Source organism: Haliaeetus albicilla, chromosome 1 (genome assembly GCF_947461875.1).
Source record: "Haliaeetus albicilla chromosome 1, bHalAlb1.1, whole genome shotgun sequence".
Lineage (NCBI taxonomy): Eukaryota > Metazoa > Chordata > Aves > Accipitriformes > Accipitridae > Haliaeetus > Haliaeetus albicilla.
Genome location: NC_091483.1, coordinates 76,195,845 through 76,211,221, shown reverse-complemented (window position 1 = coordinate 76,211,221; position 15,377 = coordinate 76,195,845). Strand labels below are relative to the sequence as shown.

At 37.0% G+C, this 15,377-nt stretch overlaps 1 protein-coding gene across 7 annotated transcripts in view; it reads left to right on the top strand.

Moving 5' to 3' along the window:
* The window catches only part of NSD2 (nuclear receptor binding SET domain protein 2), a 105,345-nt gene that overhangs the window by 44,999 nt on the left and 44,969 nt on the right, over positions 1–15,377 (top strand). For all 7 annotated transcript variants that reach the window (XM_069795402.1, XM_069795419.1, XM_069795392.1 and 4 more), the window contains one exon: positions 11,385–11,550. In XM_069795402.1, the coding sequence (XP_069651503.1) occupies positions 11,385–11,550 (166 nt within the window). The remainder of the gene's footprint in view (positions 1–11,384; positions 11,551–15,377) is intronic.

Here is a 15,377-nt window from a genome sequence, read left to right as displayed (position 1 = left end):
TCAGGATCTGTAGTTGTAGGGTAAAATGAACTTGATTACTTTTTTAATAGGCTGTTCTTAAGGTATCAGATCCTGACTTCAGGTGAGTGATAACACAGGCAGTCTGGCTGATGTTGTCAGAATCCCAAAGGAGTAGGAGTAACCCTAAAAATCTCATCTGGGTGATCCCTTCAGGAACAAGAGAAATAACTTCTTATCCTTTTTGGAAAGGTTCCTGAGCTACTGTTTTGCGTTAGCCATTAGTAAAGGATTATGTTTAGCTACGCCTTAAACTTGTTTGTGCTAAGCAGATCACAATGTGCAGCAGTAATTGCTACTTTGGAACTTCAAATTGTTTGTTCTTAACGCCTCATTGGAAAAGTATCTTAAAGAGCTACTTGTAGGTTAAGAAGCACCAAAAAGCATACAGCGTCAAGAGTATGCTGGTTTGGGGTGAGATTAGAAGCTATGACTGTTCTCAGAGTGGCTACAAAATTAATTACAGAAAGCTTAAGTATTTGTTGAAGGCTCTCCATACCAGACTTCCTGTTCTTGTATGTAAAAGTGGCTGAATTAAGTACACTTTCTGCGTAAATCTGTCGTCTCAACATGTAATATGTAAATACATTATTTTTTTTCCTTCTTCATAAACACATTGGTGGAAGAACCCAAATTAAATATGAAATAATATCTTGAAGTGATGACAAAAACCACTATAAGAATAGCTCTACTAAGTTGGATCAAGGAGCCATTTGATTCAGCTCAGCACCTCACCTCGGGGGTGAGGTTCAGCAGAGGATGCATCATGGAGAGTATAGACATGGTAAATCATGGAGTGATGCTCTTTTTGAATACATTCAGCCTCCAGCAGTTTGTGACTCAGAGGTTTCTAGAGCTGGTGACTTTGTATTTAATAGCTGTAGATGGCTAAATTCATGGAAGACAACCTCAGAGCCACAGAGCAGCTCTTTTTCCTTTTCAATTTGCCACCTACTTGTTTCATTTGAGTTTCTCATAATACTAGAAGTAGGGATCATGGACAAACTTCTATATTACTGATAGTTTTATAGATTTCTCACAAACCTGTGCAATTTTTAATTTCAGCTTGAAGAGTCCTCATGCATTGTTCTACATACAGGAGCCATTCCAGAATGTTATTTCTTGTTACCATCGTTTATCTGAACTGTGATGACCTTTGGGTTCTGCTGTGTCTTTCTGAGAATGAGACCAGAACTATACATGACATTCAAGATACAGATGTCTTGTGGATACATACAGTGGCATGTTAATGATTTTCTATATTATTCTCAATTTCATTCTTTTTTCATCGTAAATACGTAGCATTTGATTGATTCGTGACTGCTTCTGAACACTGAGCCAGTTTTCTGTGGAAAAGAGCTGACCAGATGTAATGTAACTCAAATTCAAAGAATGTCAGCAACTGTTGCTTTGTTTCATACTCATCTTTGGTTTGTGCATTCCAGGACTTCTCTAATTTTAATTGGGTCTTTTGGGCACTATGGTGGACATGACAGATCAAATAAAGTGGTGAGCAGGCCATCTTTGGGAAGGACTAGCTTCCCTTTACATCTCAACAACAGACTGTGTACCATAACACAGTTGAGAGGCTAATGACACATTTTTAGTTTAATTGTTTTTTATGTTGACCAGACTTATTCTCAGTCGTTGCACTGATAGTGTCATGAATTAAATGAATACTGTCATCTTGGCATCTCCTCTTCACATTTTATTGACCATTACCGGTTGGTGTGGAAAGAAATTTGCTTGTTCTCACTGCTTTTCTGTCCAAGATATGGTGAGACCTTCCTGTTGCTCTGCTCAGTGTTCTGCTTAACCAAAGTAAAGCATCTCTAACTTTTGTATTTAGCTGAGAGTTAGATCTACAGTTCAGCATTATGTTCCTTGGATGGATTTACAGGCAGATTTTTGGGAAACTTTAGTGATCTGTACCAGATGTCATTTCTGGCCCTTAAAGCCCCCTGTTGTCAAGAAAGAAAGATGCTTTGTAGTAACCCTTAGGCAAAGTAGCGAAAGCAAAATATTTTGATCTGTCTTGGAACAGTGCTATCAGCCTCCTTTACAAGTTTCCTTGTTCTGGCATGGATTTCATGTAGAGCGCATGAACTTTAGGACCTCCAAAAGAGGTCTTTGTTCACAGACACAAATTTTATGTTTGTCTATGACCATGTTTTGTTATCCTCCTATTATAAATAAATAGGTCCAACCAGGCTAACATTTATATTTCTGCTTTTTGCAAATACCCGAAGTACCTACAGGAGTTGTTCTCTTGTGCATCTAAAATGGGCAGTAGCTAAAAGTCTAAATTGTTAATAATAAGGAATTAATTCCCTTCTCAGAAAGACAGTCCATAAAAATGCTTTTACTTTGGAAGCTCAGTGCAAGGGGGAAAAGTGGATCTTGCACAGACCATTGTTAAAGAAGCCCTGCTGCACTTGTATGAAGAAGGGAAGTGAATCTGTGGCCTCATAGCAGCAACTAATGCTAGAAAAGCTTGGGTTTGGTTTTTTGTTGTTGTTTTGTTTGTTTTGGTAAATAAATGTCAACTCGAGTGTACATTGAGGATGCTTGTGAAGAAGTAAAATAACTTGGTATCTTAGTTCTTGTGGAATTAGTACCACTTCGATCATGTGCTTCATGATGTTTTACTGCCACAACTGCCCTATTCATGTGGGGTTGGGGTAATTCTGGTTGGGGTTTCCCAGGTTTTCTGTACATCTTTATTGCTGAAAGTAAGGAATGTTTCAGGAATATGCTTCAGCATTGCCAAATCAAGGTAATTTCTGTCTGTTTAGGTTTTGGGGGTCGTGTTGTGTCCATCGTCCCCCCCCCACTTGCCCCTAGGCTGATTAATCACTGATACTGTTTCTTTCATTTCATCTCTAGAATAGGAGGACCTACCAGGTATGTGTAACAACACAACCTGGATGGAAACCTTTTGTGCCTGCTTTTAGGTATGGGGATTAATTTTAAAGGTCTAATCTCAAAGGCAAAGTAGTACTTGGACTATGTCAAATTATTAGTTAACTAACAGAGCCCCTTTATGCCAAATCAGCATTTGTTCTATTTAAGCCTAGACAGCTTCTTTCAGTAGCGTTCTTGTTGCAAAAAAGCATAGTGATAAGTATCTGCCTTCACCAGAAGACAATGTTCTGTAAATCTAGTTGCCTGTTGGCAGTATTATCTGGGCTTGGTTTTTTCTGTTTTCTACCAAGAATATTAGGTTTCAGAACATCTACCCATGCTATCTTGGATGTTTGTGAGCTACCAAGAAGAGGATATCTGTTAAGAAAATGTTTCAGGAAAACCCTTTCCTACTGAACTCTATAAGGGTGTAGGAGAGTGCTACGGGTAAGGCCCTGATACAGATTCTGATCTTGAAAGTATGTGAAACCATTGTACATGCAGATAAAATACATATGGATATGGCATTCTGAAAATCTGTAGGTATGCTGAGATGATTTAGCTTTCATTCTGTTATCTTATGTGAAATTCATATGGAAATTATTCAGAAATAACCGTTTCCTGTGCCAAATGGCTCTACAGTTCTGCTTTTCCAGACTTCTGTAGCATCTCATATCCACACTGTCTTCTATACCAGGATACTACATCAAAAGTTTAGACTTTTGAGAGTGGGTAAAGGTTAGAGAAGTTGGATGTAGGCAGAAATCTTTTTCTAATACTCAGTATAAAAGGTTTCATTCATTCTGATCAAACCTTATCTAATTTAAATACCTATTTCTGAAACATGGAACCTTTCAATAATAAGCCAGTAACTTACAATTTAAGAGGTCATCTAAATGTAAATGCAGAAATTCAGTAAAGCAGCTGAAAGAAACTGCTCTACATATTTTTAAGAAAGATCGAGGGTTGGGAAGTGTTCCAGAACTTGCATCTTACTGGATTTATCTGTGAATGATTGAATCTGTTTCTCTTCAACTCTTTACACTGAAAAAAGGGTTGTATCCTAGTTACTAAAATACCATGTTAAGCTTATTTCTAAAATACTTGCTCATATAGTGTTTGTGTAAAGGAAGATTGCTGATTTGTATAGACAGATTTGTTTTTAAATGTAAAAGCATCTTAAAAAAATTTCTCATCAGCTGGAGACTTGCTAATGAGGGAACCAAAGCCAGAAAAAAGAATTGAAATGTAACCAGGAGTTTAGTGGTTGATTTGAAATACAAATTTGAGCTTCTATCATGTTTTAAAATCCATAATCTACATTATGAATCCCTGTCTAAACTTAAATTGATTTTTATTGTCTTCGGCTTGCTTTCCCTCTTGGAGGGGTGGGTCCTGCGTGGTGATATTCAACATGCTGTCCATGAACTGCTTTAGATGAATCTGTGGAAAGAAATGGAGGAAACAAACCTATTGTAACAAAATTTATATTTGCTTTCAAAGAGCCTCAGCCAGCACAGAAAAGAAAAGTTTTTCAGGGGATCTGCGAGTAGTGATTTTCTTCAGCCTTTTTTGTCCTCTTGTTTTATAGAATTAGCATCTAAGCACCGTGAATAAAAATAAATAAATCCTGGTTGTGGCAGGAAGATTCAAACTTAGTGTCTTCTGCAAATGTAATTCTTCACACTGCCAGATTTGACCCCTTTTTAGTAATAGAAGAAAAGAAGTTAGTGGTTAGTAATAGAAGAAAATAAAAGGTAACTTGAAGAAATACATTTAATGTAATTGTTCTCAAAATTGAATTTGGAAGGTTTTAGTTAAATCTCTGGCTTGGTATAAAACAATTAGAAATCTGAAAAACTAACAAACCAACCCTCAGTATAGTTTTTTCTTTTTTTTTTTTTTGTTTTTTTGTTTTTTTGTTTTAATCTGGACTTTTCATGTCTACTTCCCCCTCAGTCTTTACCTTACTGCACCATATAATGTATGTTTTACAAGGGTGTTGCGGATTTAATTGTGCAGAGGTTGATGCAATGGCTTTTTGAGAACTGTAGTCTTTGGATGCTCTACTGAAGTGTCCCTTTCTGTTTTACTGAAGATAGAACACTTTGCCAACTCATTGCTTTTTTCTTAATGTTTCCTCATCCTTCTCTATTTTGTAGTAATAATCCAGCATTTTCTCTTAATCTTCTTGCAAGGGTCTGGTTTACTCTTTAGTCTTCTGCTTTAAAAATTCTCTGTAGGCAGTGGTTTGCTGAATATGTAATTACACAGCATTCTTCCATTAGACAATAAACAGAATATAACAGGACAGAGTGGAAGAACTTATCTTTTAATCGTGATACACTCAGTTACTTGTGGCTTACTATCTAAGTGTACTCCCCCACATCCCAGAAGGTGGGAGCTATTTGGATAAGCATAGGGCCTCTAAGGACTTGTCCTTCTGGGATAAACAGATTTACTATAACATGTGAATTATAATCTTAAAAAAAATAAAAAGAAAAAGAACACAGCACTAAGGCAGTTACGTTTGTGAGGATACTGTATTTTTATAGACAGAATCATTTAGAATGAGTGCTAGCCATTTCTTCACAGTCTTAAGTTGCCACCCTTTTCATTTGAAGCAATAGTGTATATTGAGGGTTTTGCATAGATTTTAATCAGCTGTAGTTGTAATTTTTGGTTTTGAAGTGATTTGACTTCATGAGATTTTTGTCCTCAATCACAAGTGGGAAGAAGCCGTTTCTCTGTCCTGAGTGATAGGGCGTCACTCATTGGGAAAATAGCTGCATCCCTCTATTCCTTTGCCTGAAGGCTGAGTGGTGATTTGCCTTTTATCAGGTGAAATTCCTGAATTTTTCAGGAAGTAAGAGCTTTGCTAAGAACATAATTGTGATGGTGGTTTTTCAAGGAAGAAACGTTTGGAACCGTTGTCTGATTATGTAGTTTGTTTGTTTGCTTGTTTATAGTGTCCTTAATCATTGATGAATTCAAATGACAGAACAACATTACAAAAATAATCTTTTTTGTTCTGTTGCTCCTTTTTTCTCCAGACAAATCTACCACCTCTCCTGAACCTCAGAAGGGAATAAAGTTTGTTCTGCAACCACTTCCCTAGTTCTCTATTTTTCCTGATGGACAAGAGGAGATGAAACGTTTTTACTTTTATTTTTATTACACAAGTCCATGATAGAAAATAGCAGTATTAGTGGATGAAACACAGCCCAGGTAGATAGCAGGACCAGAAAAATATACGGTTTTGTTCAGCTAGCAATGTTATCTTTTCCATAGTAAAGAAATGTGTCTGTCTGAAGTTTGTGTGTTCTGACTCTGATTCAAAGTACATTTTAATTGCATATATTATGTTTAGGGACCTTGATTATTCTGTTTTAATTTCTTTGTAATGCTAGTAGATTGTTTTTTATTCTGGAGTGCAAGTGGACCTTTAGCAGTCTGTCTTTCTAGCATGGCCTTCTGTTACAGTGCAGTCCAGTGGAAGTTCTTTGATCCAGGATGGAACTGAATTGAAAATGAAAACAGAAAGGGAGATATCAGGTATCTGCAAGTTGTTCAGTATGTACTTCCCCATTATGTTACACAGAGGAGAGCATTTACTGTCTTAGCTTTTCTTAATTGTTCTCTTTTGGGTTTTTTGTCCAATACTAAATTCTGGTGGTGTATTCTTCACCAATTCTCAACATTGTTCTTTATCTAATCCCTTTTTGACAATTTACAGTTAGATGAAGGGTTTTTTAATGATTTCTAAAGCTTTCCAAATTTGTATAGTGAAATAGTAGCTTTATGACGCTTAAGGTAATTTGTAATAATTTTGAGGGGCTGTAATTCCTTGCACATGTATGTACACGTGCATATATACACAAAATAGATAATGATAATATTAGTATCTCTACCACAGATCGCTTTAAAGTGATAGTTATCTCAGTCTGACACTACCTAGTAAGCCTTCTAGGTGTTTTCTAAAAAAAAATTACCTTTGTCCCTTGTTTACTAAACACTCGTCATGGTGTTTTCATAACAGAGTCTACAAACAAACCTAAAGCTCTTAGTGCAGTAAAGATGCTGCCCTCAAATGCATTTTTCTTTGGTCATTTTAAGATAGTTTTAAGCTTTGAAATTACCCATCACTCATGGTGTGTTCTTTTCTCGTCATATTCATTAGTCAGACCAGTACTAAATGGAAAGTGATTGGATTCTTTTGATCAGGTGTAGGCAAAGTTAATTAAATATCGATGTTTTCTATAGCCAAACCAGTTCTTTGGGCTGGTAGAATGCTGACAGCAGTGTCATAAATTCTTGTCAATCTGCCTGTCACTCATTGCCTATGAAAGTGCTGAGAGAAATGACAAACAAATCTGTGAAATGTTAAGGGAAGAGGAAAGGCATGTTAAATATTATTTTCTTTTTTTGATCCTTTTCAGCCTATTGCAGCTGCTGGCCCAGATGAGTTTTTAAGGATGCTGGTACTCTTCAAGGCAAATTTCTCACAGAAAAAATCAGTTGCAATGAGGGAATAACTCCATTCCACACTCTATGCCCCCCTGGACAAAATAAACTTAAAATCCATCTAGCTGCCTTTCAAAGCAAGTCTTTCATTAGGATACTAATGCAGAAAGTCAGGAATTTCGATGTTTGCCATGCTGAGTAGTGCAGAGCCTGTCAAATGGCCTGCTTATTCAGGGTCAGGACTGGTCTGTGTGGGAGTCATCACCTCCTCACCCAGGCTTTGATTGCCCATTTACGTAACTTCTCTGCAGTCTAGTGTTTGAAGGGGGGAAAAAACAAACACCTGGAATTCCTTCCCAAAGTAGAAAAGAAATATGATCACAAGCTGTTTCCTTCTTCTCTTTAGCGTAACTGGTTTAAAGTTTGGGGCTAAGGTGACTGAGGTGGTAGTTATCTCAGAGGCTGCAGAGCTTGCCTGTAATTAAGGAAGGAGAGGGAGGGGAAATTCTGCTACTAAATGTGTATGTGTTTACTTCTGTCAAAACTGTAGTAAAAAGTATTGGGATGGGGCATGCACAGAGCAGTCCAGACTTATTTAGTAATGACGGCAAGCAAAGACTGTTCTATGTTCCCCTGCAGCACAGAAAGCCTGACAGGCTTTACTTTGTTGACATTTATGGGTAGGAGATCTAATTAGAAATGAGAACAATTTCAAGAAATAAAAAGTCATCAAAAGACACAAACAGTCAAAAAATGAGGGGAAGATATTTTAAAATAGTTCGATTTTGTGTGACCTTCCCTTGCTTTACAGTTGTGCACTAAACCAGTAGTCTCCCATCTTAATTTGCTTGCTTAAGTATCATCACAGAAAGACTTGATCAGCTATTGCAGGAGGAGGTATTCCCCGTCTTCTGGTGCATTCACCCAGACCACCAGAAGTGTGCTTCCAGTCCTGCCTCTCCATCTTCCATGGGTGCACTGTCAGATGCCCTGTTGCCTCCCTACATATTGTTAGGAATCAAAATTTGCCTAAACAACAATTCCTGTTTTCTTCTGGAGGAAAAAAACCTGCAAGCCAAATTACTTTTTTCTATACTGCTTCGTAACTTGAATGGTGATTTCCTATTCTTAAAAATTGCAGTGTACAAGTGTCTCATAAAGAAGCTCCAGCTCTCATTGCATGAGAACATAGATGCCATCAGGGGACTGGGTGGCAAATTTGTTTAGAAATGGTCATCCCATCCCACCAATAATTAAAAAACCCAACCTGGATACTTAAGTAAAATCTATGCATATGACTGCCTTGCAGTATTTAGCATTTTCTGATGTTTTTAAACAATTTGAATACTTAAGCATTTAATGCTATGCTAGCAGTTTGCAAAAATGTTTTTGAGAGGAAGTATTGAAGAGACTGTTGATGGCCTACAGCTGTTTGTCTCAGAAGTACATGCCAGGAATTTCACCTCACTGTTTACTGTTGAGATACCTATTAAATAGATCAGAGTAATTCCTAGAATGAGAAAATAAAACTAAACCAGTATGATGTGGGAAAGTAAGATGGAAGTGAGCGAGTTCATGGTGATATTTTCTGTAGGTTTTTAAATAACCTCATATGACAGCTCTTAAAAAAATTATGTATATAGAATTCTGTGCTGTATTTTGCCATTCTTTTAAAGTATGCACACTTTATCCTTAGAAGAAAACATAAATACAACAAGCGTTGTATAGATAAACCTTGCAGGTTTTATCAGAGCGTGTCATTTTCAAGTTTTTTATCATGATCCAGTATAGTAAAAGAATTCTGGGCATTTTTAAAATTTGCAAAGTGCTTGTAGAGATATTGAAATGCGATATTCACCCCTGTACTGCCACCCTTTTTAGATTATGCTGGAATAAGAAACACTACTAGAGCCTTTTCATTATTCCAGCCAGCTCCTTCTCAGACTGTAGTTGTAAATCTTTGCAGCTTAGTTGCACTTTCTGAAAAATACAGGGACTTATAAATTAAAAATGAGATTCAGAATCCGAGTAACTTTCATATTTCTGAAAAGTTAACTCGCTGAAAAATATTTCCAGCCCACCTATTTAGTTTAAATGCTGAAGTCAGTTTGTGTGTGTTAGGATTAATGTTTTTCCGGATCTGTTCTCGGCATATGTATTTCTTAATTTTTAGCTTTTAAGCATAACTTTTCATGTCATGTTTAACTGCTAGAAGAAGCATTTGATTTTTCACATCTGCTTGGAATCTTTTAGGTCTATTAAAAGTGCTGGACTTGAGGCAAGCTCAGCGGGACGGGTTTTCTTCTGACAGTCTTATAGAATCCTTAGAGAGCCAAAAACCTTGAGATACAGGAACATGGCTCTAGCTGGAGGCACATAAACCAAGTCTGAATTCATCAGAAAAGCTGAATCACTGGATGAGTAACTGTCTCTAACAATCAGATGATATAGCATCATGTGTGTTTACCAGACATAGCTTTAAAAGCTTTGAGGAAAGGAGTTTCTGAGTACATTAAGCTTTATTTTTTTTTATTAGATGTACCTCTATGTTTGAGTTGCAAAAAAATCTCTATGCTGTTGATATAAAATGTTGATATAAAATGTCAGCACGTCAAAGATTTTTGTTGTTTGTGTTTGGAAAATAACACGTTATTAGTTATGGTAGTATTCTCTGGATTTAAAAATCTGTACAAGGTAACCTGATCTATTCTGATTCAACAGAATGCTCCAAATACTTGTTTCTGCATTCTGGATTTCCAATTTCTAAACAGTGTTCTTTCTTTCCTCTTGCCACTTTCCATTAATTAAAACAGAATTTTGCTCCTGCTCTAACATTAAATCCAGTGAAAGCCTGAAGCTCCAGTCTGCCTTCTGTATGTTGAGCTGATGAATGCAAGATGAACAATATAACGTTGCATATAAATTTAGTACTTGCAAAACAGAAAAGCAAATTAAAAAAAAAAATTTTTTTCCACAGGTATCTGTAATGATACACATTCTGTGCTTTCTTACATCCAGAGTTAGTCCTTACCTAGATTAAGGTGTTCATTATTTATATCAAATAGAACAGATGAAGCCAAAAAGACAAAATGTAACTAACTTTGTGAAATGGGTTTAGTTGGTGAATAAATGTCTGTGTTGCTGAACTTTGTTACGATGCAGTAAAAACATGTGTCTATCACAGGGGAGCACAAAACTCCCTTTTAGTTAAATCTATCTTTTGAACTGGAAATAGTTCTGTAATTGTTTTTCAATAGCTAAAATAGCTTTAGAGCACCAGCTGAGCTCTCACAAACTTTTACTGCTAGAACTGGAACAGAAAAAAAATCTTGCAAAAGGGTGTGGGGAAGGGTTCATGTCACAAATTCTCAGTATGTAAAAAGACAGCTGAAAGATGCAGAGTTTGGGTTTTTTAACTGGTTATTTATGCAGTTTCTATTCAGACATAAAGACAGTATTTCCGTCTATTCTAGTTCAGTATTTTTTTATTTTTATCTTTTTAAATCTATGAACACATTTGTGTATGTAGTGCTTAACTTGATTAATAATAATCAATACAGAGGGAGGTTAGCTCTTCCACATCTACACCCACTGCTCAGTTAATGTGTTTGAAATTAAAGTAAGCCTTCCTGATGGTCTCCCAGCAGTTATTTGAAAAGATAAAGGCAAACCACAGCTTACTTGCCAATATTTCGAACTAAAAACAAAAACATAAATGGAACTTGGAATTTTTTTGCTGTGAGAGAACAAAAATTATGACTTGAAGTTTTTATTATACATGAACTATAATTACTGTTTTTTAGCAAACATGATAGCTCTTTATTCTGAACTATTTCCCTCCTTCCATTACCACTCTGTGTTTTTACGTATAATGAGAATGTTAATAAGAACTGTAGTTTTGTTGTTTATTTTTGTGTGCTATTTAGTAATCCTAGTGCTTATCTGAAGAAATATGGTGATAGTTTCGTGGTTTTTTTCTTCTTTTTTTATCTTTTAAGGCTCCTGCTAAGAGAGATCCAACTCAAAGTACCATCAAAGAAGACAAAGTCCATCTGTTGAAGTATAATATAGGAGATCTAGTGTGGTCAAAAGTATCTGGTTTTCCATGGTGGCCATGTATGGTTTCTGCTGATCCTGTTCTCCATTCCTACACTAAACTAAAAGGTATGTCAGTGATACTACAAACATCCAGATTTTTTAAGGTATTCATAACCGTTATTTTGGGAAAATTCTGTTCTTCGTTTTATCTATTCAGTTGTATCAGTAACTGAATCAGCTCCTTGTTGTCAAGAGGAATGTTAAAATCATGTAAACACTATTCTTTGTCATGTAGCAGACAGAGCTTTTTTTCTCGCTGAACATTCTCCGAAAGATATCAAAATTGTGGTCTGTGAAACTGTGGAGTCTTATTAAAAAGATTATCTGATGGCACTTTCCATTGTTTTTATGGAGATGCTTGGAGAAGTGATATGGGCTAAAAATTTCATTGAAAGCGAATAGGAATTAAATACGGATGATTATGCTTTACTAAAAGCAATCTCTATGTAATTCAGGCAGCTAAATCTTCTGTGATTCATAGAATCAATACTGTTATCTACAGACAACATTAGTTGATTCTAAATGCAAGGACTAGGAATCTGTACAATTTCTGAATCTCATGTGCAGCTTTGTTCTCTATTCTGACAACTGAAACTTTTGAGACTTACCTATACTGGTTGTAGAATGATAAAGTATGTAGGTTGGAAAGGACCTCTACAAGTCGTATGGTCTCCAAGTTAGAGCAGGTTGCTCAGCGTCTTGTCTAGTCAAATATTTAGTGTCTTCAAGGATGGAGGCTTTACAGCCTTTCAGGGCGACCTGTTCCAGTGACTGGCAGCCATTATGGCAAGAAGACCCTTCCCTTCATCCAGCTGAAATTTCCTTTGTTTCAACCTGTGTCCGTTGCCTTTTGTATTAGCACTGTATGAATCAGATCAATTAGGCACAATTTGCCCTTGGTGAGTCTGTGCTGTCTATTCCCAGACACCTTCTTGTCTTTCATGTGCTTGGATATACCTTTTAGGAGAATTTGCCCCATCATTTTGTAGGCATTGAGAGTAATGTAGTCAGTAGTCAGCCTAGCCTGTAGTTCCCCAGGTTGTTCTTGTTTTTCTTGAAGATAGGTGTGATGTTTGCCTTTTTCCAGTCACTGGGTATCTCCCCTGATGGTTGTGACCTTTCAAAAACTATAAAGATCACCCTTGCAATCACATTGGCCAACACCTTCAGCTCCTTCTGAGTCATCCCTTCTGGTCCCATAATCTCATAGATGTCCAATTTGATTAAGTGCTCCCTGACTTTTTCTTAATATGCTGTGTGTAGTGTCTCAGTCTTGCAGCCGTTACTGCTAGGCTAAGGGACCTGAAGGCTTGGGGGCAGATGTTGCAGTTTAAAAAACAAACAAACAAAACCCTGAGACAGAGAAGGCATAGAGTACCCCAGCCTGTGTCCTTTGTCACTCAATCTCCTGCTCCAGTGAGCATTCCTTAGCCTTCCTTTTGCTATTGACAGAAAATCTTGCTGCACATTGCATCACTCACTAGTTTTAACTCCATCTGAGCACTGTAAAGTATTTTTTACTATGTTTATGCCAAACTGTACTGAAAGTTTAAAAAACATGAAAACGGCATCCAGAAAACTTGCAGATTAAGGAGAAAAGCAATAAGTTAATAGGAATATCAAACCAAAGTAAGAGCACATAACTTAAGGTTTTGATATTTATGCTTCTAAATACTTTCATATATTTTATTAGATCAGGCGAAAGTATTGGCTTCTGTTGTTATGAACAGAGCAGGGCATTTACTTGTCACTAGAGATTTCAGTAACTTTGAACTACGTATTTCCAAGTCTGGGAAAGCAGTGGTTTTGTTGGTTTGGTTTTGTGTATTTTTCAAGGGTTGCATTGAGAACTTGGAATATACATCTAAAATCTGCATTAGAATTACAGATTCCCAATGTGGAGGGACTGTAAACATGTAGGATTGGAAATCAGAGTAATCTTGATGCTTCGGAGGTGTGGTCTGAAAAAAAAAATGCAGTTCAGTAGGAGAGTAAGTGTTGGATTTTTACCATGGTAGGTGATCAAGTTGGAAAATGAGTGGAAAGCTGCATTTTCACGGAAAGGAACCTGAGAGCTGTACTAACCCATTGTAGTTTTCTCTGCAGAAGGACCAAAGTCACACTGACATAAGTTAATGGTGCTACTTATAAAAAACATGAAGAAGATTCTTTACTTTTCCAGTGGTAGCATGGCCTCAGCGGGAGCACTTTGTTCATTTCATCCTGTTAGGGCCATCCTCATTTCAAGAAACATGGACCAAACAGAGAAGGTTCTGGGGACAGTATGAACAGAAATCTTGGAGTCTACCTGCATGGGCAGACTGAAGGAACTGGGGCTGTTTAATCTGACAAGGAGGAGCTAAAGGAGAACCCAGTAACTGGCCTTAAATAACTTCAGTTATTTACATGCAAAGAAGAAAAGGCATAAACTCTTCTTGTTCTGGGAAGAAGACAGCTTAGTAGCAATGAATATTTAGACTACACATTAAGAAGAACTTGGGAGGGATAAAGATAGTGAAGCACTGGGATGGATTGCCTTGGAGAAATGGTGTGATCTCATTCATAGGAGGTTTTTAAGAACAAATTGAATGAGGATCTGTAGGATTACAGCTAGACTCAGTGTTGGTAGTAAAGAAAATGGCTTCTTGAGAACCCTTTCAAGCATTCATACAATTGCTAGAATGATTATTATAGACTTCTCAGACAAATGGTTCTTGTAGCAGTCTTTCAGAGGTTTGATCAGGCAGTCCCTGTGATTTTAATCTTTGGATTATTAGGTCTATTATGAGATAGAGCTGGATTTTGAGAGAAATAAAGCTGTTTATGTGTTCATAACTGAATTACTGTGCTCCTCGAAAGGAGCAAGGTTTATGCTTTGTTATCAAGAATCTCTGTGCTAGCTCTTTATAAGAAAATATAGAATGGATCTAGCAAAAACCAGTGTTGTGTCTGAATGCAACCTGTGGACTTCTAACAGAAAGAAGGGCCCAAGTGCTTATAGATGTTAACTTTCATCTTTTTGAAGTTATGTGGATGATGGTCATTTCTGATGTTTGCTCTGGAGTTGGCTTGGGGGTTGCCTTTTCCTTCAGGAGGTTTGACTAAGTCTGGACAGCCATCATAACTGATAAATGCACACTGATGTGCATATTTCCACCTGTACGTATTTTCAGTCTTGTATTATCTTCTACCTACGGTTTACTATTGAGGCACTGTCAAAAGTCTCCTGTTCCAAACAGAAGAGTTCTTTTATCTGGGAGTTGTAGAAATAGTCAGCTAGGTCTCTTTATTTCTCATTTCTAGGATTAGGATCAACAGTGTTTATAAACAATCTGAATTTCTGGATGCTAATAGTTGATTTCATCATTCCAGCTGGTTAGGCTTCAGAAAAGTTTGTAACTTTCAACTTGCAGGATGCATACATGCACGTAAGCAGGCGCATCCTGAGTCAGACTAAAGTTCTACCTCATTCAATATCCTGTCTCTAACTGTGGTCAACCACAGATGCTAGGAGACAGAAAAAGACAAGTAATAGTGGTGGGTCCCCAGAACACTCCCCTAAACCTTCAATAATTATTGGTTCCAGGATTTTGTGAGCCAAAAATTATGTCTTTGTATATAACAATGGTTAATGAATTCCATTATTTTATCCAGGAGTATTGATATGAATTCAGCCCACAGAAGATATCTGAAGATTCACAAATAAGTTCAATGATTCTAGTGGTAGGCACTATTATTTAGACTCCTTAATTAGGCAGTTACAGCTGGCCAGCATTATATTGTAAAAGGAATAGAGTGTCTGTGTGGAACTGGGCTGCTGGCTGCTCAGAGGCAGATCTTTACAGGTGGTTGTAAATGTAGTCTTTGCCATCCCTCTGTCTGCAGCTAGGACG